Source organism: Perna viridis, chromosome 11 (genome assembly GCF_037379345.1).
Source record: "Perna viridis isolate PV_CMFRI_1.1 ecotype Kerala chromosome 11, ASM3737934v1, whole genome shotgun sequence".
Classification (NCBI taxonomy): domain Eukaryota; kingdom Metazoa; phylum Mollusca; class Bivalvia; order Mytilida; family Mytilidae; genus Perna; species Perna viridis.
Genome location: NC_142455.1, coordinates 8,775,220 through 8,798,195, shown reverse-complemented (window position 1 = coordinate 8,798,195; position 22,976 = coordinate 8,775,220). Strand labels below are relative to the sequence as shown.

General features: G+C 33.5%; 1 protein-coding gene across 2 annotated transcripts in view; it reads right to left on the bottom strand.

The window, feature by feature from the left end:
• Positions 1-2,789: 2,789 nt before the first annotated feature.
• LOC148602874 (integrin alpha-8-like) overlaps positions 2,790-22,976 on the bottom strand; it is a 43,361-nt gene continuing 23,174 nt past the window's right edge. For both annotated transcript variants that reach the window (XM_088553064.1, XM_088553065.1), the window contains exons 7-21: positions 19,818-19,924; positions 19,321-19,383; positions 18,492-18,632; positions 18,116-18,227; positions 17,143-17,319; positions 15,644-15,850; positions 14,278-14,453; positions 13,602-13,739; positions 12,439-12,929; positions 11,310-11,487; positions 8,694-8,852; positions 8,054-8,182; positions 7,089-7,178; positions 5,973-6,098; positions 2,790-4,716 (exon numbers count right to left, since the gene is read on the bottom strand). In XM_088553064.1, the coding sequence (XP_088409190.1) occupies positions 4,567-4,716; positions 5,973-6,098; positions 7,089-7,178; positions 8,054-8,182; positions 8,694-8,852; positions 11,310-11,487; positions 12,439-12,929; positions 13,602-13,739; positions 14,278-14,453; positions 15,644-15,850; positions 17,143-17,319; positions 18,116-18,227; positions 18,492-18,632; positions 19,321-19,383; positions 19,818-19,924 (2,444 nt within the window). In that variant the 3' untranslated portion in view covers positions 2,790-4,566. The remainder of the gene's footprint in view (positions 4,717-5,972; positions 6,099-7,088; positions 7,179-8,053; positions 8,183-8,693; positions 8,853-11,309; positions 11,488-12,438; positions 12,930-13,601; positions 13,740-14,277; positions 14,454-15,643; positions 15,851-17,142; positions 17,320-18,115; positions 18,228-18,491; positions 18,633-19,320; positions 19,384-19,817; positions 19,925-22,976) is intronic.

Here is a 22,976-nt window from a genome sequence, read left to right as displayed (position 1 = left end):
CTGCGGAAAAAGCCATGACATCAAATCCCAGAAATAAAACCAATAGAGCCATATATTAAGTCAAGCAAATCGAACAAGAGTAGCAAAAGAATAATTTGAACTGAATATTGACAATTTGGTTCTGGAAAATACAATTAAATTAAGTCCCATGCATAAGAGCTCAACTATTTCACCACTACTCCAGCAATGCTAGAGGTTGTCTGGCAAGCTATTTTCTGATTTGGTACGGGTATGGAGGAACGGACTTCCAACCTCTTACGTTGTAGGAGTATTCCACCATCCCATAAAAAAAACATCATTTAAGTTGACAATGTACAGTGTTTTCGGAAGATGATGATAAGTGTGGCTACTTTGTCTAGAATATACAAAGCTACCATACCCTAATTGTGCACCCGGTTTAGTGAAGGATGTTCAATTATTGTTGTATCTATGTACTTGTTATTATGATTATTTCGTCTTTTTTTCATTGTTTTGTAGTTACCTTAAATTACATTCTTTTTAAATTCCGTTCGAATCCTGGTTCCCTTAATTTGGCTTGTTCCCATTTCGACTTAGCTGTCTAATTCGGTACATAAAATTACTCCCATTTCGCCTTAGTAAAATTTGCGGTGAACTAAGGCGAAATTGGAACTTGTGTACACATGTAATTTTAAGTGCAAGTTGTGTTTTATACCATTTAAACCTAATATACACATGCATATATAAATCTTTATATTGTTTGTTGGTGTTTTTGGTCAATTAATTTATTTTTATTTTGTGAAGTGTTTAAATGGTTACCGTATTAGTTAGGTTTTTGTCTTATTTTTTTTTATGAATGGCCTTTTCATTTTCTGATGTTAATCACATTTTTCTTTTTTTATGGATACTATTGAAGAACAAAATTCAAAATAAATATGACTGACCTCTTTGAAAGAAACTTGACTTAGAGAAGCACATCCAAATATTAATAAGCATAAAAGAATGAAGAGGCAAATTAAAAATATTCATACGAAACATACAACAAAGAATGAGCAAAATCGTAATAAAAGCATAATTCCTGCAGAACAAAATTTAAAAAACAACAGCAGAATACAGTATCAGGCTGAGGTCAGCGGCACAACTGCGAAGGTTCATAGACCATATATAATAATCCGCGAAGCTTTAAGATGGTGAGGCTGCATTCCAAAGTGATTTGTTTTTATGTATAAGCAAGTTAACGCTCAATTATATGATGTTTAGCGCATTTCATTTAATTATCAATTATTTATGCTCCCAAATATATAATGTCAATTTATTGAATTTGGAAATAAATAAAGGATTTGAAGATTACACGTCTACATATTTGTGTACATGTACTTCGATAGTAACATTCAATTAAATACATATACAGTCATTAGGTTTGTTTTTAAAAAAATCACATCTCATTTTCGAACTTAATTACTTGTTTTTTTTTCTAATAGTCCCTGAATTGTATGTGTACTAAAATATGAAACAAATTATATATATTTTATTAGTATCTTTTTTAAATGAATTTTTATCAAGACTTGAAAAGTATTCAAATATTTTAAATTAGCGGCTTAGATAAAAAGCCTATAAAAATTGATTTCATAATTACTTTTGCCTTAATCATTGTAACAACACCACATCATTAGTTTAGTGTTTTGTTTTTACAACATAAAAATATAAAAATTTCCATTTCGCCTTAGTACTTTTTCACCTATTTTTACCTGTAATTCACAGCAAAGGCAAAATGGGAACACACCCTTGATTTCCCTTAAACGGAGCAAGTGTTCCACTTCCTCATTTAGAACCTACAACCAACACTACCAAAACTACCATTTCAAAAAATAGTTATCAGACGTGTGATTCTGACTTCATTACTCACAAAATACTAAAAATATATATCAGGTGCGAATCCAACGACGGGCGTGCCGGACGTATGCCCCTCTAGAACTGAAAAAAAGTTACATAGAATCTTGATTTTTCATAAATGTTACCCACAAAATTTTCTTTATACGCCCCCACCCCACTTACCTGAGATCATGTATCCGTCCTGTATATGCTCCAAAGCAGCAGCCGTTGGAATATTTGACATATAATTATTTGTTTTAGTTATATCGGAAAGCTGTAAATACAATATAATGCTATATACTTTAAAAAAAAAGAGGGAATCCAAACTTCATAGCCACCAAATTAATGACCAATCAACTGCTTTGTGATTTATCGATGGCAGTTGTGGAGGCTTGGCACAGGAGTTTTTTTATACATAAAATGAAAGCCTTTGGTGTAGTTGGCAATACACAGCACGGTTTAAAGTATACATCAGTTCAAGACAAATGAAAGAGTGGTCAATACTAATTCATCCTCTTTTTAAGTGGTATTGATTTTGGTGTTACACAGGGGTATGTACTTGGTCTTCTTTTGTGATGCCACATGCCATTTGAAAACGAAACTGGTTGATAAACCGGATAATTTTGATTTTTCAACTTTAAGCTTCCACTTTCTCATTGGCAATGCATGCACAGCTATATCACAGCTATTACAAAATATATTCAGTTAGTTTGGATCGACATCCAAATTTGACGCCTACTCATTTGCAATATGACGGGTGCCACGCTGGAAGGACATACCTACCTGTCTAGAACATCTGTTGTCACTCCTGTAATTTTTTTAGGGGGGGGGGTCGTGGGAGTACATATTGCAAGTGCTTTATACTTTTGTGTAGTGTCTTGTTTTTTATCTTCAGTTTTTATGTTAGTGTATTTCATTTCGTTGTCTACAGAAACTAACGTACATATATGCACGAAACGTTTCTATATTATTAACAAGTTCATGAATTTATTATTATAAAACAACTATTTCAGTACAACTCCTTACTATACATACACAAATGCTCACACACGTGATCACCGACACATTTGTACATATTTTCTTCTATGTTAACATTTGTACACATTGTGGTAACTGGATATATTTTAAAGGTCTCATATGTAATAAATAACTAAAGGACAATCAGCTATGCATTAAATAAAAGAACTTACAAACATGAAACACTATGAATAAACATAAACAAATAAATTCGATGGATATAATTAATACAAAATTTCTGAAAAAAGATATTACACAATTTCAATACATTGAAGCAGCACTAATGAAAAATAACCATGCAGTAGTCATGTTCTATATTCCCTCACAAAAAAATTGATTTTAAACATCGATAAAGTCTGAGAATACAATGTTAAAATAAAATAATTCTAACCACAAAAATGTAATTTTTCATTCTTCATAGTAATAGCAATTATACAAGGGTATAACAATATACCCTCTCTACCTCTTAGCGGGGGTATAATAATTTAAAAGTTATTAAGCACCATATGATATGTTTGTAAAACCCCTAATATCTGCAGTAGGGTTGTAAGTCTCGTTTAAGTTTTATTTGCCGTTCCGGAATTTCTAATGTAGAACGTTACAAAATCCGATTTGCATTTCATTATTCACTTCCGTGATCTTGAACCGCTGCATTGCAATACCAAATCTTTTCTCGACATTTTTATCTTGCAGAACTAGATATTTGTTATTTTTCATCGGTATTTTTACACAAAAATTTATTTTGCCTTTGATACTTAACTCTGCTATTTTCATGACGAATCTCCATGCATTTGCATGGTAGACGTGGACCCATTCTTAGGACAACACGGAGTGATGTGACGATACTTACATACAACTACTGTGTAAACTCCGTTGTTACCAGTAGATTCAGGCGTTTGAAGCTTCAATGTCGACTTGGAAATTATGGTGTCGATGAGTAGCATACCATCATACCACATTATTGTCAATTTGATACGAGGTAGGGCTTCTGTTAGGCCTAGCTATATATTTTGTAATAATTTTGTTTGGGCATAGTTCACTTTGTGTTTTTAATCGAATCTTAATCTTTCAGAGCGGCAGGTATAGCAACCATATTCAGCATGGTGTTTTAACATTTATCAAGTGTAATCAAAGATGTATTCAACAAATTTTATTTTACCCAGAACAATTTAAATTGAAAGAGTAATGCATGCAAAATGTTCAAAGCCAGTAACATGTCCTGACAGAAGTTACAATTAAATAAAAATAAAATGATAAAATATGAAACAAATACGAAAGTAAAAAAAATGTGCATTAAAAGATACCTTGCGGAAAAAGAAAATAGCAATGAGTTTTAATTGTTATCAAAAAGCAAGTTAAATGAACAATTGCTGCCTAAGAAATACCAACTGCTGTGGAAAAAATATGCCGTCAAATTGAAAATTAAATCATTTAAATACTAATCAAAATGAAATGCACAGCAATAATGTGAACCACATGTTTTACCCTTTGACATACATGTACACACTGCATACGTCACCTTTTGTTTATCACACCAAGCTAATGATAGTAAATAATCATAACAATTTTCATATTTGATAGATAATGTCAAAAAATCACATTTCTATTATACTGGAATGTCTGATGTCATTTAAGTATCATCCTTGAACACGTTTGAATTGCGCTCGCACTCTTACGACGCAGATGTAAACAACTGCCGTACTACGACTATATAACCAATCAAGACCCATTATCAATGGGCAGTCTCTGCACTGTTTGATTGGATACATGTGTACTTAAAGCCATTGTTCGGCGCTTTTGTACTTCAGCTAAGTACATAGTACGTCGTTTCCTCACATCATCTCTCGTCTTACGTTCGAAGAATTTACACTACAAAATAACAAACAGAAACTTATAGTAAATTGAATCATGGATATAAACTCTATTAAAACCATCAAATACTGAAGATACAACGTAAAAAAATCCTTAACAATTTCCCATACCACCAAACACTGGAGATACAACGTGTGAACATACCCTTACAATTCATCATTACACTAAAAATTGATATATACTAAACAATAAAAATACAACGTTAGAACACACCAATAGAACCCTTATTCCACCAAACACTGAGGATACAATATTACTGCGCGGAGATACCCAAAAATGTTTTGCATATACATCATCAAACAGTGGAGACAAAATATGTGGATATATTCATACATATAGTCCCACAAAACCACCTAACATTAGAGATACAAAGTGTGGAAATACCCATATTATCCCCATACCACAAAACAAGGGAGATAAAATTTCAACGTGTTGAAATACTCATATAATCACAATACTACCAAACAATTGATATACCGTGTAAGACCACACCCCAATACGATTACCCAAACCGCCAATCACTATATATACAGCGTGCAGATACACCCATCCCAATATACAAATTATATATAAGTAACGTGTGGACGCATTTCTTTTTTGGTATTCCAACACTACGAAATAACAAAGGTAAAACAGTTGTCGTTCTAGATTAAGCTGCTTTCATCGATAGAAAAATGCATCGTTTTCCCAAAAATACAGAAAAAACTATGGTTACATAAAAATATGGCGTATGTAGTTCGAAAAAGTATCGTTTGTTTCGTGAATTTTTCTCCACCAGCAGATCTGAATTTTTATATGGATAATGTTCTTACAATACAATGCATTGAGAACTTAAGTTAAGGATAGCAATTCAATAGTCCTTTATTGTATTCCCGACTTTGACATCGTTTTTTAGGATTTTAGGCAAAGAGAAGTAACTTTTTCAATTTCCAAATCCGACAGACTGGTTTAGTTTACTGTCAAATTGGAGCAACGGACATTAGTAGACTACAAATTCAAATATTCAATTTATCAGAGCCGCGGCACTTACATGGATACATTTAAAAGAAAAAAAAAACTTATTTTAAACAATTCAGGTACGAACCAAAGTGAAAATAGTTGAAGTTTCCTAGAAAAAATGTGTACTGTTTTCCTTTTTCCCAATGAGACCGAAATTTAGGCTGTCGTACCTGTGTTAGTGGGTTACGTTCCTTTAAAAAAAATACCTAAAATGGCTAGCATTCCGTGAATATAAAGAAAGGACTTTTGCATACCTTCCAAAGAATAATACCAAGAATGACTAGTAAGACAAAGCCCCCAACACTTCCTCCTACAATTATCCACAGATTTATTTTCGTCTCTTCTGGCTCCACAAGCTGCGGGAAAATTTCACTTGAAATCTGTGAAAAAGCGTAATCGATATTTAATGAAATAAATGTACATAAATATTCTATATTTACTGCTTCCTCTGGTATACGATGATAGATCTATAATTTTTTTTATTACAGAAAAAACACAAAGACCGATATTGACGTATGCAACGAACGTAATCCAAGTATTTGTCCAGTATTGTCTATTTAATGCTCGTTTACTAAGAGAGTCAATATAAAGCGACTTGAAACAATGTTTTCTTCATTACTATTTTGATAGTATTACAAATTTGAGAATAGAAAGTTTGTTTAAGCTTTTTGTTGTTGGTAGATACTGTTTGAACGTTTTTTTTTCTGATACAACATAGTTAAAATGAGACGACAAACTCCCTGGACACACTGTGCTCTATATTGTAGGAAATGGTAAGTATTACCCGATGTACATGTTTAGTAAAGACATTAATTTTTCGTGGCCAACCAAAATGTTGGAAATTTCCTAGTACGTAGATAATCTTGTATACATGCATCAATTATCCAGGATATCAGTTTAATTTGGTTAATAGTCAGAAAAATGAAAACCCCTCACTAAAATGTCATCATTATGCATTTGGTAACTATACTTATGACAATTTTTCATTTATGATTTATTTCATTTTTGAAGAAAGAAAAGACGTTTTAAATACCAAACACCGTGACCAGCCATTTGAGAGAATTAATAATCAGATGAGAAAAAAAATGAAGCTTCAGAAAGTGAAAAAATATTGAATGAACACGGGTTCTGTTCTAATTATTCAATGCGATAAAAAATCTTATTCGTCTGTATAAAACTTTTATGTTTTACATTGTATGGTGTATTACTTAATTTTAGAAAAGTGAAAATAGATTGTTTATTTACCAATTCTATAACTTCAAACATTTATTTTGCAGTGATTTTCCATTGTATAAGGCGATATATTCATGCAACTCAATGTTCAAATATACATTTATATAGTTTGAAATACTAGTAAAAACTATGATTACCTCATACGAAGCATTAACAGCTGTGGTGAAGTACCTGGAGTCATTCCGCGTTTGTAAAATAGCTTTTGTTCTGTATATAATACCATCACGCTGTAAAACACAATAGTTACTTTTAAAATACCTTACCTTTTTACATTGGTAATACCCGATATATGCCAGAAAACCCTTCTATCATACGAGACTCACTATAAGTTATTTTCCTCTTTTCATCTAGAAAAGCTGAGGACGTTACCCTACCGGTGCATCTGGTCCATGTTCCCAGTTTTCAGTGGAGTCTGGGTTGCTCATTTACTTTTGTTGCTTTGTACGTATTATTTTGATTATTTCATATTTTTGTGTGCGTCTGTTTACTATGTCTTGTTTTTGTCCCAGGATTACATCCTATTGATTTCCGGTAGAATGGTGATTCGCTTGGTTACTCTTTTGAAGAATAATCAAGGGAACCAAGGTTATAGCGGTTATCAAAAGAATGTAATCCAGGGACAAAGACCAGACATGGAAAACAGACATACGCAACAAAGAATATAAAGTAACTAAAATCATACATACAAAGTAATAAAAAGCAAATGAGCAACTCGGACTCCACTAAAAAAGTGGGAGCATGAACAAGGTGCACCGGTAGGGTTAAAGTAAACATTCGGCGAAGTGTGCAATTTACCAAGTTTATCATTATGCCGAATAAATAAGGGCACATGCTAACATAAAAAGGTTTTAAATGAAATTCGCTTAATTTGACTGATAAGATGATCAATCACGCTGTCGAGTGGGAATTGAAATATTGATGAACAAGGGATTCATGTGTCAATTTAAAAATCAGCAGCATAAATAAGACAAAACAAACTGAAATGAGTTCTTCTTTCTAAAGTGGGTTGGAACTATGCTTGCAAAAAGGATTGTTCCAAAGACTTTGATTAACTTTGGTATTAAATCAGGAAGCGAGTTCTGTTTCCCTTGTACTATCATACCTTTGTAAATCTAAGTGCTTCCTCAGAAATATTTAAAGTTATACTAAATGCATCTTTTTCATCCTTCTCCAGCTGTTTTATGTTTACACGTATAATGGCTAAACGTTTAGTATCTGTTGTATCACATTTCTGAAAGATGATAGAAAAATGTATTGTGTTATAGATTGTAGAAAATGTTTTAATGCTCCCTGTATAACGAAATTCGATAATTAACATGAGAAATAATTTTAATTCCACTTTCGGGGTTTCTCCCACGAACACGTCATAAAGAGGTGATTTATTCCGCCTATTACAAAATTAAAACTTTATGTCGAAAATAGCAAAACGTAATAACGAAAATCTTTATGATGATAAAAATAATCAGTTGGCTATTGCAGATAACCAAAACATTATTACTCGTGCCAAGACCTCTTGGAAATTCTATTCGTGTGCGGAACACTCATAAAATCTGGGCGTAAAATTTCGTACTGCGAATATCGGTAAGCGACATTTTCGTTATAATTATTAAATCGCGGAGGGTGAAATTGTTCGATAATACATTAACAAAAAATAATTCTTATATTTTTTATATCAAAAGTCCGTTAACGTTACTGCAACTTCAACCAGATGAAAGATTTTTTGAAATAAAAAAAAATCTTACAATTTGTACCATTCCAGCTCCTCCATTCTCGACCAATTGCAAATTAATTTGTTGAGGACTAGTAGAAGTATTCCGTTGAGAGGAGTTCGTCACCTCATCGTTAACCATACCTGGGAACTGTATTACTTCCCATGATAAGAATTGGTTGTTACTGATGACCTGAAAAAGCATACATTATGATAGTTACTAAAATAATTTTTCATAATTTGACAATAATATTACTTAGCAATAAAAATTATAACAAAATTATCGAACTTATAGGCAAATAGCAAAGCCCCGTGCTGGTCTGGGTGTTAAAAGAATAGGCCTGCAGCAGCGCTAAGCTTGTCGTAAAAGGCGACTAAATAGTGCTCAGAAACCTAGCCGGGGCCAGGCGCTCTGCCCACAGAGCAACTGGGATGTGTGCCCCAGGTGGTGAAATGAGGTACCCCTGGCGTGTTACATGCTGGGGTTGTCAGGCTATAATACGGAAAACCTGACCGCAAACAATAGTGGTGCACCGTGTTGGGAAAGATGCCACGTTCCTCGCACGTTAAAGAACCCTGCTGTGGTATTCGATAGGAGTAGGAACCTTTGCGCTCCGCCACAGGCGGCTAAATTGCCCGACCTTACCCATCCCCCTATTTCCAGTGGCAATCAAAATTTGTCGACCCTATTATCCTTCTGACCCATCCTTTTTTTTTCATTTAATGTTCATTGTATCATCCATTTCATGTTCATTGTCTGAATATAGCTGAAATATTGCTGCTCGGACGTTAAACCCCAACAAACAAAACAAACAAAAGCAAATAGCAAAGGATTAAGTCCATGGCAAATGACAATATCAGGACAACAAAACTGGAAAGACTGGTTGATGCACAATACCTGCAACATTTTATTTTACTTTTTGAATTCTTAAAAAAATTCAGGTTTTATACTGCTAAATATAACAATTTTTCTATTGCTTAACTAGTTCTTGTGTCGTTGGAAACAATTTGTCGAAAAACAGAGACCAGAGTCCTGTCAGTTTATTACGTTTGCATTTTTAAACACTTTATACCTACTTTAAACAAAGGAAACTGTACACAAGTTCAAATACATGTACATGCATATATGCAATTGCCACGTGGATTAATGCGTTATTGACGTCTAATGTTATAATACACAATTAACGCGAAATCATAGAAAAAATAGATGACTCGAACGGTAATAAAATGGGAACATAATCCAGGGTAAATGAATGTACCAAGAAAATAAAAACACACATCAAAGATTATGAAATAATACACAAAAAAAAACAAAAAAAACAAAAAAAAAAAACAAAAAAACAAAAAAAAAAACAAAAAAAAAAAAACAAAAGTTATTGAGGAAACCAGAATCCAGTACTGGGAGTACGGATCCGGTGCACAGGTAGGGTACTATAAAAACTTAAGTATAATACCCACATCATCTTTTCACTTAAACAACTAAACAAACAGAAGTAAGACTAGGAAAACTGAGCATTGCTCAATAATTTGATACTCTCAATTCACTATTTGTCAACATGGACCACTTGACCTCCATATCGATTTATATCAAAATCTGAAAATAGAAGGTACAAATGGGATCATGTTATAATGATTTTTTGAAAGTTTCATTCATTTCCATTCAGTTGTGTAGGATGATTAGCGTGTAAGAGATGGGTCCCCATGTCTCCATACCCGCACACGACAAAATCAATAACTTGCTATGTGAAACCACCAAATTCATTTGGATCGAAATCTTAAGGAGGTAGACCTAGGATAAGGGCTACAACTCTTAAAAATCATTGGATCGTTTGTATTCACCTTTTTACATCAATCTCATGTAAGCATCAAAATAACTTGGACTGATTTCATTCTGTTTCAAATGAAAGCTTGAAAGACCTTAGTGAAATTGAATGCGATACAAACATATCACTGATTTCATGAATTATGTTCCTTATCCTAGGTCTACCTACTTAAATAAGGTGTGCACAATGGAAACAAGTTATAAAGAATCTGTGAAAATTTCATTCAATTCCAATCAGTGGTGTAGGTAGAATAACGGACAGGAGATGGACAACCCATTGTAACGGAAGGAAGGAAGTACAGGCTGGACGGACACCCTGTCACTATCTACATGGGAACATGAAATGAAGTTTCATTCAATTCCATTTAGTGGTATAGAAAGAGTAACGGATACGAGATGGGTCCCTCCGTGTAGCGGAAGGAAGTCCGGATGGAAGAATGGAAGGACGGACGAAGGACAGACACCCATATCACAATATACCCCTACTTTCACAGTGGGAATATTGAAGCTAATTATGGTGTACTGATGAAGTCACTTTTTTGATAGTACAAACAGAATAGTAATTTTAAGTTTTTTTTTTACATCAATGATATATATAGGCATGCGAATAAAATATTGTTGGCTGCCTGGCATTTGGTGGATGACTGTCTAATTGGCGATCATACCACATCTCCTATTTTTATAATGTATGCTAAATTAAACATGATAGAAGTTTTTAGTGTCCGTTAGTTTAAAGAAAAATAAAACAGCGACAAAATCTCAAGGAATTGGACAAGTAAATCGAAAATATCACATAAATATTGCAATTTAAATGAAGTAATCAATTACCTGTACATCATTTATATCCATCAATGGAATTCCCGTGTCATTTGTAATAGGTATACAGAGTTCAATTGTACTGTTGTATAGCGGACTTGGACCCTTGTTCAATAAGGAATAGGTATGCACATAATACAAATGCTCATCTTGATTATCAGATACCCTTAATTGTTCTGGTTTAGAGGCACTGCAAAAAATAAAATAAAAGAGATGTATCATGTGGCAAAGATATACATGCTAACATTTAACAATATTGTATATCGCATCCATCCATTTTTTTGTTTGATGGTATATGCACACATACTCTTTCTCACATTTTTTAGATTGTAAGAAATTCTTCCAATCTTCTAAGAGATCCTTTAATCTCAGTTTCCGCTAAATAGATGACGTATTACCTTTAAACAATCCTAATTTCGTGGATTTATTACATCGCATCTATCACAAAGACTTGAGATAAAGGATACTACAGACACTGTTAAGTCAGCCTCACATCTTGATATACACTTAGAATTCGATGGTAAAGGAAAACTATTGACCAAACTTTACGATAAACGTGATGACTTTTCATTCTGAATTGTCAACTTTCTTTCATCTGTGGCAATATCCCTTCAGTCCCTGCGTATGGAGAGTTCATATCATAACTCATACGTTATGCCAGAGCATGCCGAAACTACACAGACTTTTTGTATCGCGCTAGAATTTTAACAAATAGGCTTCTGGAACAGAGTTATGTTGCTACAAGATTGAAGTAATCACTGCAGAATTTTATGGTCGTCATCATGAACTCATGCATCGTTACAGTGTATCCATCTGGCCATGAAAACTGACTTGTTCAACGTGTCATTGTTTTCCTTTCCTCTTTCGTTTACCCAATAATCGACTTTTAATTAGCAACTCGGCGGGTTTTTCTAGGAAACCAGAGGGTGCACCCGGTCCATGCGTCCAGTTTTTAGTGGAGTCCGAGTTGCTCGTTTGCTTTTATTACTTTGTATGTATGATTTAAGTTACTTTATGTTTTTTGTTGTGTATGTCTTTTTTCCATGTCTGGTCTTTGTCCCTGGATTACATTCTTTTGATTCCCTAGATTATTCTTCCATTCCATGTCTTTATTTTTCATTCATTTTACGGAATTACTCACCCCGTAAACTCTACAACTGAATACAATCTAGTGTTAATTTCGTAAATATCGTAATTGTCTGAATTATCTGCTTCAACTCCAGTTGTACGAGCGTCCGTCCGAAAAGTCACCAGCTGGTTGAAACTTCCGAGAGTTTCATTGACCGACACCAAGGTTTCACGTGATACAAAAAAACGGAAGTTAACAATTACGTTTTGTTTGTTATAGAATAATGACCGTAGGTCACACTGAATGTATCCTGACGCCTGTATGTGTTTACAATCTACTATATCGGTCGCTTGATCCGTTGGTTGGTAATAGGTAATGAATAATGTGTTATTAGGGGTTGTCATGACCATCCACGTGCTATGAGACTGTTCACCATGATTGGTTAATATTACTGTTATGACTATCTCAGATTTGACGCCAAGTATGACTTCTTGTACACTAGCCGATGTTATCACCTGCAGGTTAGGTTTGCATGAACCTTCACATCCAGAAGAGAAATTTGCCTAAAAACAGATAAAATATCTTCTAGGATATAGGTATCGTTAACAAACATTGTTAATTTTCATATGATTTTCATCTGAAATGAGCATATAAAGGTTGGTGTACATTTATCGGTGATATTGGATCCTATTTCTTTTTGTTCAACGAAAACTGTCACTTGATGTACGAAGGGTTGAATCTTAAGTATCATAAATTGTCTGTAAAGTACAACTGAGTCATAATCAATGGACAAAACAGTTTGTTTACTTTAAGTTTGCTAATCCCAGAAGTGAGCATGAAATGCAATTAAAAAGACCCATGTAACGTCCATATATTTTTGGGATAATAGTTTATTTTTTATCTTGATTCACAAAAAAATTCTGGGTCTATAATGGTGTAGACATCGTACTTTTGAAAAACAGAAAGATTTATTTATATCCAAATTTTGCTTTTCTGTGGAATCTTAAATCAAATGTACTGTACCTTATCTAGTTAGGCAGTAATATTTAATTTATTTTACATACTTAATGTATCAGAACAGTAGAGACCAAAAGCATTAAAGTTCACCTCATCCATTGTGACAGATGAATTTCATGTGAATCTGGCTTTCAAGTGAATCACGTCAAAATTTACATGGATTTCATGTTATGTTCGCGTGATTTGAAACAGATATTATTGGTCCTTTGAATACATACAGAATCCACAGCCAGAGTGGGGTTATTTCGGTCGAGTACAGGTTCCACTACACCAGGAATATTCTTATCTGCTAGACCATACTCCATTTCAATAACTAGTTTCTCATTTAATGAAGCATAAAATTCTCTGTTTACAGGCTGAAATGTGAATATACCATATCTAAAAGCATGCAACATTCCTTGCTAGTGACTTTGATTCAATGCTCTAATTAAATTGGTGGCTTTTTTTCTTTATTTGATAGTGTTTTAGCGAGTGTGTATGTCACTATTGTTTGTTATTTTTCTGTATTTAGAAAAATGTCTAATGTAATTTTGGTTCTTCAGGAAAATATTGTTTCAATTGTTTCTTCTGGTATTTCTAGAAAAGCTGATGATGCTTATCCTACTGATGTACATGGTCCATTGCCCAGTTCTTAGGATCTGAAGTGAATTGATTTTGTTTCTTTGTACATGTTATTTTGGACATTTCATATTTTTTTATGTGTATGTCTATTTTCTCCGTCTACTTTTTGTCCTTGGAAAACACATTTTGATTTTCGCTTTTGTATTGGTTCCCTTGATTACTTTTTCATTACAAAACTTTGTTAAAATGAAGTTATAACTGTATTACAACTGTAATTACTAGGATCATATTTCAAAGCTGTATTTTTAATACGTTTCCTTTGATCTTACCAACCTCAACAATAACAGAAAAATTTATGCATTCCTCGATCCCATATTGGATAGACACATTTTGTTGCTGAACATGATTTGATCCTAAATCCGTTCTGTTGTGAAAAAGGTGAACTCGACTTGTTTTTCTGGGTGTTGCTTTTGTTCTTTCAGCATCAAGAAAAAACTTATATCCAACCACTTTAAAGAAAGAAAATGTAGATAAATATAGAAAGACGAAGGCTCACACATTCGTAACAATATTAAATAAGTACATGCATGAACAATTTGAAAGACTGTATTTAAATATAACTACAAAGAATTGGAAGTCAACGTATTTGTCGTAGAGCTTTGTCAAGAGTTTCTTCCTTTTATAAATTTCTTTATGGAATGGCGGCTGTAAAGATGTTCGATATTGTTCCGTAGTCATGACAAAACTATTTTAAGTTTGAAAAATATTCAAACACCGCTCAAATAAAAAATGCACGTCAAGAAAGTATCAAACATGCATCCCTGTGCAAGAATTCAATGTTTTCTAAATCGGTGGAGCCTCGTTAGGGAACTTGAATTATTATATATAGATAACAGTATTTTATCGAATGTTCCCAGTGTAATACATTTCGATAATTCACACTGTGAAATAAATTCGGTAATTTCACTCGTGGACTTTCTCTCGACAAAACATCACGACTTTGATATCAATTCGCCACTCACAGAATTTAAAATTCATATTGAAAATATCGATAAATTATATATAAAATCTATATAATAAATAGGATAATCAATTGGCTATCGCTAAAAACCAAAATATGATCACTCATGCAAGAACACTCGAGGATTTAACTCGTGGGAGGAACAAGTTCTGCCTACTCGCGAGATCTAGGCATTCTTCGGCACTCGTGCGACAGACAATACCTTAAATAAATATGCGTCACGTAGACGTAATGCACTACGCAAGCGCTAAATGTATCTCTGTTACTAGGGAAACACAATTAACCGTACAAATTCAATGCATGTATCCTTTTAATACCGTGAATATAATAAGACATTTTCACACGAGATTTTGGAGGAATTGAAGAAGAAACACGCAATTCTACCGGCACGGGTGTCGCTGATGGAGCAGAGGCTGCCGGCTGTCCCGGAGTACTTGCTATAGTTCCATAATTTTCTGGGAATTCATACATGTGCCTTAGTTTTCAGTGTGACGTTTTTTTCCGTACGTTTTTATATGTTATTTGTATATTCCCGTCATCTGCATTAAGTATGTGGATCGTCTCTGAATCCTGTTTCACATACCGACATGTATACTTGACATTTGATGACTCTAAACTTCCCATCAAATCCGAAGTGGATAAAAAGTACAGGACAATGTAGTATGTATGTACACTTACATATATTGTCAGGAACATCAATGCCGTCATATGAGAAACATATATTTACGGAGACACATGGCCTGAAGGCATCATCTTGACAATCCTGTCCGGAGGAATTAAGTGGTATCTCCTTGGGATAGATATCCATACTACTGTTCAGCGTTATGATTGGTCTACTTCTAAGAACTGTTACAATGTTGGAACTATACGATCCAACTATCATATCTGGAAACAGTAAAAATATTTTAGTCTTCATTTTTATCTTTAATCTCTATTTGTTTCCTCGATTGTTCTTATAATGTTATTAACCTAGAGCAATGATGTTATTGATGCTAATGTTTTTCGGTGTTAATCTCACCATATAACATAAATTCTTTTGGGGCTTTAAAAATTATTCGGTTAAGCCAGATGGTTGACTTACTATGGTTCAATCAGAATACTTTTGAATTAATATAACGGATTAAAAAAATAGACAGGTTGATGGGTTATTCATGGTTCAGTTTAAACATTTTTCACTATACAGTAAAACCTCTCTAAACCGAACCCCTTTTGGACTGTAGAATCCGTCGGTTTGGACAAATGTACAATTTATCCAGGTTCATAATACATTTAATCTGACACAATGGGACCTCAAAACTTGTCTGGTTTAGGCAGGTTTCCGGTTAATTCAGGATTCCGTTTAGACAGATTTCACTGTACTACGTAGACATTTAACGGTAAAATGACATCAACGTCAATTCACTATTAAAGGGAGCATCAAAACAATTTATACTTCTGTCAAAACATTGCAAATTGACGCATTGGTTTTAATTAGCGACATTGGAAGAAGTAAAATGTACTTGTATGTATAATCAAATATTTTGCCAGTAAAAAAGTGAACCCTAACTAATTGGAATACATATTGAACTTTAAAATTGGTTCGGTTTGGTCGGTTGTCCGGTATACCAAGATTCATAGTACATTTTAAAACAAATGATATAATGGAACTGTAAAAGCTGTCTGTTTTCGGATTTAAGGCTAAAAACCACAAATTCCACTTCCCATAGGCTTCTATGCTAATTTCACAATATTCAATGGCTTCTCTGGACTTTACCTTAACTTTAACCTGCAGAGGACTATATATCAGCATGATTCTACATATGTCAGCTCACAATCCTCAGAATGGCATGTGGGGTTAGCAGACTTGCAGTGCAGTACTGGTCACCGGAAGTGAAGGGTCTATAAATAGCATGGGAAATCCCAGTGTTTTCACAAGATAGGGGTATATTTAAAAATCATTATGGAGATTAGGCTTCACATCACAAGAAGCAAAATCATCTATAAAATGTACAGAAATGTTTTTCCTTTTAGAAACTGTTTAATTTTTTTTAAATAAGATGAGAACTTTTTTCACAGCACTATGAGGAACAGCGGTAATTTCTGCGTAGGACTATTTTTGCGTACGTTCCAAATGCTCATTGGTTGAATTGGTGGTCTGTAACCTATATAGGGTTTGGTTTCAACAGGTTTTATTGTACCTGTAAAGTTGTTACTATCAATGTCATATGAAACTCCAATAAACCACCCAAACGACCTCAACCCTGTGTCGATATTCCGGGCCTGTATTCTCTGTGCAAATACCAGCTTTGGTCCTCCATGGTAAATATATACAGATCCTTGTCCATTATTCTCATAGGGAGCACCAACAGCTACATCTGTGAATACAAAATCGAGGTACATGGTGTCTCCTAATGGACTTACTAATCTAATATTGTTATTTTAATATAAAGCGATGTATACGTATCTCACAATAGGGTACGTAAGTCTCGTCACGTGACTCCGTGGTTTCATGAGAATCCTCGTCTATCATTCAAATGCTTAGAGATTCGTCATTAACATAGCATTGCGTTCAAAATAAAAAGCAAAAAATCATTTTGTGTAAAAGTACTGATATAAAATGACAAATATCTAGTTCTACAAGATAAAAATGTTTAAAAAATATAAAATAGAAGATTTTGCATTGCGTTTCGTTTTCCCGGAAGTAAACAATAAAATGCAGATCGGTATTCTGGTTTCCATAGTTCTACATCGGAAACTCCGGAAGGGAAGCTGAAACTACAACGAGACTTATAAACCATATGGAAACTTTCAGTAATACTTTCCAATGAACCTTTGTTGTTGAGCACAATTAATTGCTTAGTACAAATATGGTTTTGTTGTAAGAGCACTAAATAGTACGTAAAATAACCACACTAACTTTCATAACTAAAGTATGCAGAAAACTGTAGCCACCATTTCTATCTTTATTTAAAGAATGACTGATATATTATTTCGGTCTATGAGGAAATAACCTCAATCACGTGGTGCACACCAAATAACTGATGACGTCACACTCTCATTATAAAATGTGGTCGATAAGATGATGGACATTTTTTTATCCAATCAGAAAGCGTGTTACAACTGAAATTAAATTATGTACAAGTAACCATATTATCTCTAATATATACTTACCACTGTACCCGTCTTTGTTGATATCACCAATACATTTGAGAGCAGTTCCAAATCGTCCATACACGACATTCCCCTCTAGAACCTGACCCGTTTTATTGAGTACTGTGGCTCCCTAAAATGACATTTCATCGTATATCTGATAGAGCACGTACTATAAGATTCTTGTTTAAAATAGTGTTCAGCACAATATGCAAATGTTTTATTCTCAACATTCGTGATCTTTATCCTTGCATTGTTTTTATGATGTCACTCGCGGTTGTGATAATGTCAGGTGAATGCTGTAAAACCCTTGCGTTTACAAAGTAATAACTTATCAGTATAGTAGCTTGTATAAAAGTTATTTTCATTTTAAACTTTAAAATTTAAAAATGCATACGTTTGACAACCCTGTATAAACATGTACCGCACCGGTATCTATAATATTATCAAACTGTTCTGGGGCTCCCACTAGAAGATCATTCAGTCCGTCGCCGTTCACATCGTCAAATACTAGAGCTGATCCAAATCCACCTGCTGGCTGTTAATAACAAGTGAAGTCTAAACTAACAATAGTATACACGATACAAAGTATTCAATGCCTGAGTAGATAGACAAAATAAAGAAATGGGGACTTAAATAACGAAGATAAAACTACATATTGGAAAATACAAAATGGATACGCAACCAAGTAACGGCAATGAAATAGAAAAAAAAACACACCCACTTGATATAGTTGAAATTTTATCAAATAAGGACATTTAAAGAGGTAGTCCTAGGGAAAAGGACAAAACTCTTACAAATCATCAACGTTTGTGTACATCATTTTACATCACTCTCATCTAAGCATCAAGTTTACTTGGATTAATTTCATTCTATTTTAAATGAAAGCTTGATAGGCTTTGGTGAAATTGAATATGATGAAAATGTATCACAGATTTCAAGAGTTATGTCCCTTACCCCAGCTCTACCTCCTTAAGTTACTTTGCTAACGAAAAAAAATGATTTTAGTTCTGTCACAATAAAGAGGGATACATGATTTATACATGTAAAAGCCACAAAAATATATTCATGTTGAAAGCACGATTTCGGTTAAAAATAGGTAACAAGTATACATAAGTCTATAGTAAAAGTATGACCCAGAATATGCCAGTTTCCGACAAGATTTAAACTGATTGTTCAATTTATTTTTGGACTGCAGTCACTTGGGAAACTGTACATGTTCGTACCTGTGGTCCTAGAAACTGTTGCTTAAATAAGATATTACTGCCTTTTACACACGTAATAACAACCTAAAATGAATTATGAAACATTTTATATCTACGTATTGTGTAGCACATACTAGTAGTATTCAAATTTGTATTTGGCTTTGGCAAAACATTTGATGTATTAATGGGCTGATCCTAAATTATATTGCCTAAAAACGCCGATCAAAAATTTTGTTTTTCTAGTAAAGCGTAAGCGTAAGGTCAGAGGCAATCTGTCTTGGCGTGGATTACACATTTGATAATATATATATTTCGGCACATATTCCTTAGTTCTGATGAGAGGATAAACATGAAGTACTACGTGGATCACATTTGGAAGAATCTTAAAAGTTAGTTGAAGAACAATTTACAACTAAGCTATGGCGAATAACATTCAGTAAGGAATACAGGAATGAATAAATATGGATATTTTATTTTAAATATTAAATGTAAATTGCCTTTATTTGGCAATACTTAACTGTTCCAACGATGCCCTCGCTCATCATATAATGTGGAGTTCCGGTTATAACAGCTTCCGTACAGTCATCTCCCGTGTTTTGTATTGTTCCTGTTGCTATGGAGTACCCTTAGAAACATACAATACCAATAAAATAAAATGGTTTAAGGTGCCTGGAATGTAATGTTCTTAAGTGTTTGTTTCTGGAAGAATCAGGCAGTGGGTAAAACATGGTAAACAAAACAACACTATTTTGAATGTTTAATTTGACTGTTAGCACCATCAGAATCAAGGAAAACAAACAATATTTCCTATATCCTTTTTGTAAATTGAGTTATATTTTCATTGAATGAAAATTAACATTTCAAGGGTAGATAACTCTGTCGAAAACATCTTTTTGGAAAGATTTTATTAAACAATTTCTGAGCAAATCCAGTGATGCAGAGACAAAATAATGGTATTTTCAAATAGAGAAAGCATCTTGGGGGTGGGGGGGGGGCTGAAATCATATTGTCCGATCTGTAGAGTTTTGACATGCATGTTTCTGATTTTTCCAATTTTGCCTGATTCTTACAAAAAAACTTACACTTAATTAAAACAAATAACTATTATGTTACAGTACCATGAAAAATAACTTTGAGATGGCTACAAAGTAATTGAAAGAATCAGTTTAGACTATTCTAGTAATGTCACATCAAAGGCAAACGTAAACAATACAAGAAATTACGTAATAGTGAAAACCCAAACAATACATATCAGCACTTTTCCTTCATTTTCTTGCATTTCCTGTTTAAACTGCGAAATGTAAGTGATGCTTATGGATAAATATATAAAAGCCGTCTGTTAAATTGGACAAAAGACACTTTTGTTAAATATTATCTGCCCAAAAGTAAAGGATGTGACGGAAACCTGAGAGGAACTTAGTTTCATATACAAGAAGGGAAACAATACTTTTGGTTACCACGATAAGCAAATGTCAGTTTAATTTGGATATTCAAATTTCTCCCATTCTAAGCTGGTGAATAAAAGTGCAGGTGACTTTTCAACAACCGGGCGGTGAATAAATTTCTGCGCGACTTTTTCCGCCATTTTACTTTTTCCGAGTTTTCGATTTATTTCATAGGAAAACCAATTTAGTCCATGGGCTGGGACGGTCCACGGTGCACCCCCCCCCCAATTCATCAACTTCATAGTGAATTTAGGTACCTTTATACCTGCCATTACCGAATCAATTTGTCGCCAAAGAATATTCTTGGATTTTTTTTTCAGTATAAACCTAAATTTGTACCCCACTTGATAAAAAAGCCAAGATTTTCGTGACTCAATTGTATGAGCGTCTACGCGCGGGACAGTAAGTGCAAACAAACTAAACAAATAAAGGTATAATCATGTAGCCAAATGTCTCAGCTTTCCATTGATACCGTGAAAATTGCGGACACCCTTAGGGTTTTGGGGGTAAAATGAAAAAAATGTACCCCTGCCCACCGAAAAATCGCTTAAATTGACATATTTTTCCATAACACATTGAGTATTTATGCTTCAGTAAAAAATGACTTATTTGGTATTTTTTGCTTAGTATTATCACAGTCAATACTTCTGGGGTTCTTTTCGGTGAATTCGGTGATTTTCGTTGTTGGAATTTAACAAAAAATGCAAAAAAATGGGATTTTCGATTTTTGCGTAAAACGTCTCATAAATTCGACTCTACAAGTTATTGATCAACTAAAACGTCTCAAATTTGGTATCATTCGACAGATAATTATTCAATTGTCTACATCAACAAACCACGAAAAACTAATTTGAAGATAAAAATTTTCAAACAATGTTAAAAATATTACTCATACTCTAGAAAACTGGTCTCTGTATGAAACATAATTATCATTCACAGCATACTGACAATGTATAACCCATATCTTCTTCCGTTTGTTTGTTGGAGTTTAACACCCAAGCAGACATTCATAATTAAAAGAATGATATACCTGACATATCTGATCAATTCAGGCGCTTAGATTTTCCTTTTGGGGTCACAATTACTATACCAATTTTCAGTATTTCAGAATTTCTTATATATCCCCCGTTATTGTCATTTTTTTCGGACTACCGCAGTTTAAACAAGCTTACGTATGATACGCTACATTAATATAGTGTCTTAGCTTCCATGAACCCAAATGTTAATTTTTAGCATATAATTGATGTAAAAAGAAGTTGTGTACTAGTGTTTTAATCATCGATGTAAAATGGGGAATTTTCGAAATTTCATATTTTCTTTCATTTGACCGGTTATTGGCAATTTTTTCAAGTACCCTACATTGGGCTACATAATGATACACATGTACATATAAATGTCAGTTTACTTCATTCTATAGAAAGAAGAAATTCGAAGAATAAAAAAACGTAAAAATTGGACGAACTTATTCTCCTTCAGCCCATTTATATTGAAGATCATTAATTTTACCATTTCGAGTGACAAAAATGATTTAATCCAATTATTACTTAAGGAGAATCAATATGTATAATATTTAGTTATAATTAGTCAAAAAGCTAAGATTTCAATAATTTAAACATCCTAGCGATTTATACTAATTTCAAATTAGGGAAATCAAGAAGTATAATCATGTAACCCGATGTATTAGTTTTCTTTTGGTAGTTACACTTATTGTTTGAGAATTAATGCAAAAATATATAACTTTAATTATGAATAATACATTGAAAAATGCATGTCAATTTAAGTGCTTTCTCAGTGAGTTAGTGGTGCATGTTTTGCGTACTATTTTACACATAAAAACTAAAGCACAAGCAATATGAACTCCGAATAAAAAAAAGAATAGAAAAAACGGGAGTGACATCAGATGCTCCGGATGGGGCAACATGCCCTGCTCCGCCAGCGGCACCCGCTATATTACAAGTAAGTATAATCCGGTAATAATCTTACAGCATAATGAAGCTCACCGACACGTGTCAAACACTATTCACACTAGGGCGAAAACATTCATTTCAACTATGTACATGATGAAAACGTAGTAAACAAATTAGAAGTAGCGGAAATATATCCTTAATTTGCAAAATTAGATTATGGTAACAAAACATCACCATAAAACAACTGTCGTTATCAATTATTTTTTGAAACCCCCAAAATTTGATCTTGAACTTGATATCACAAAGTAATATAAAATTAAAATAT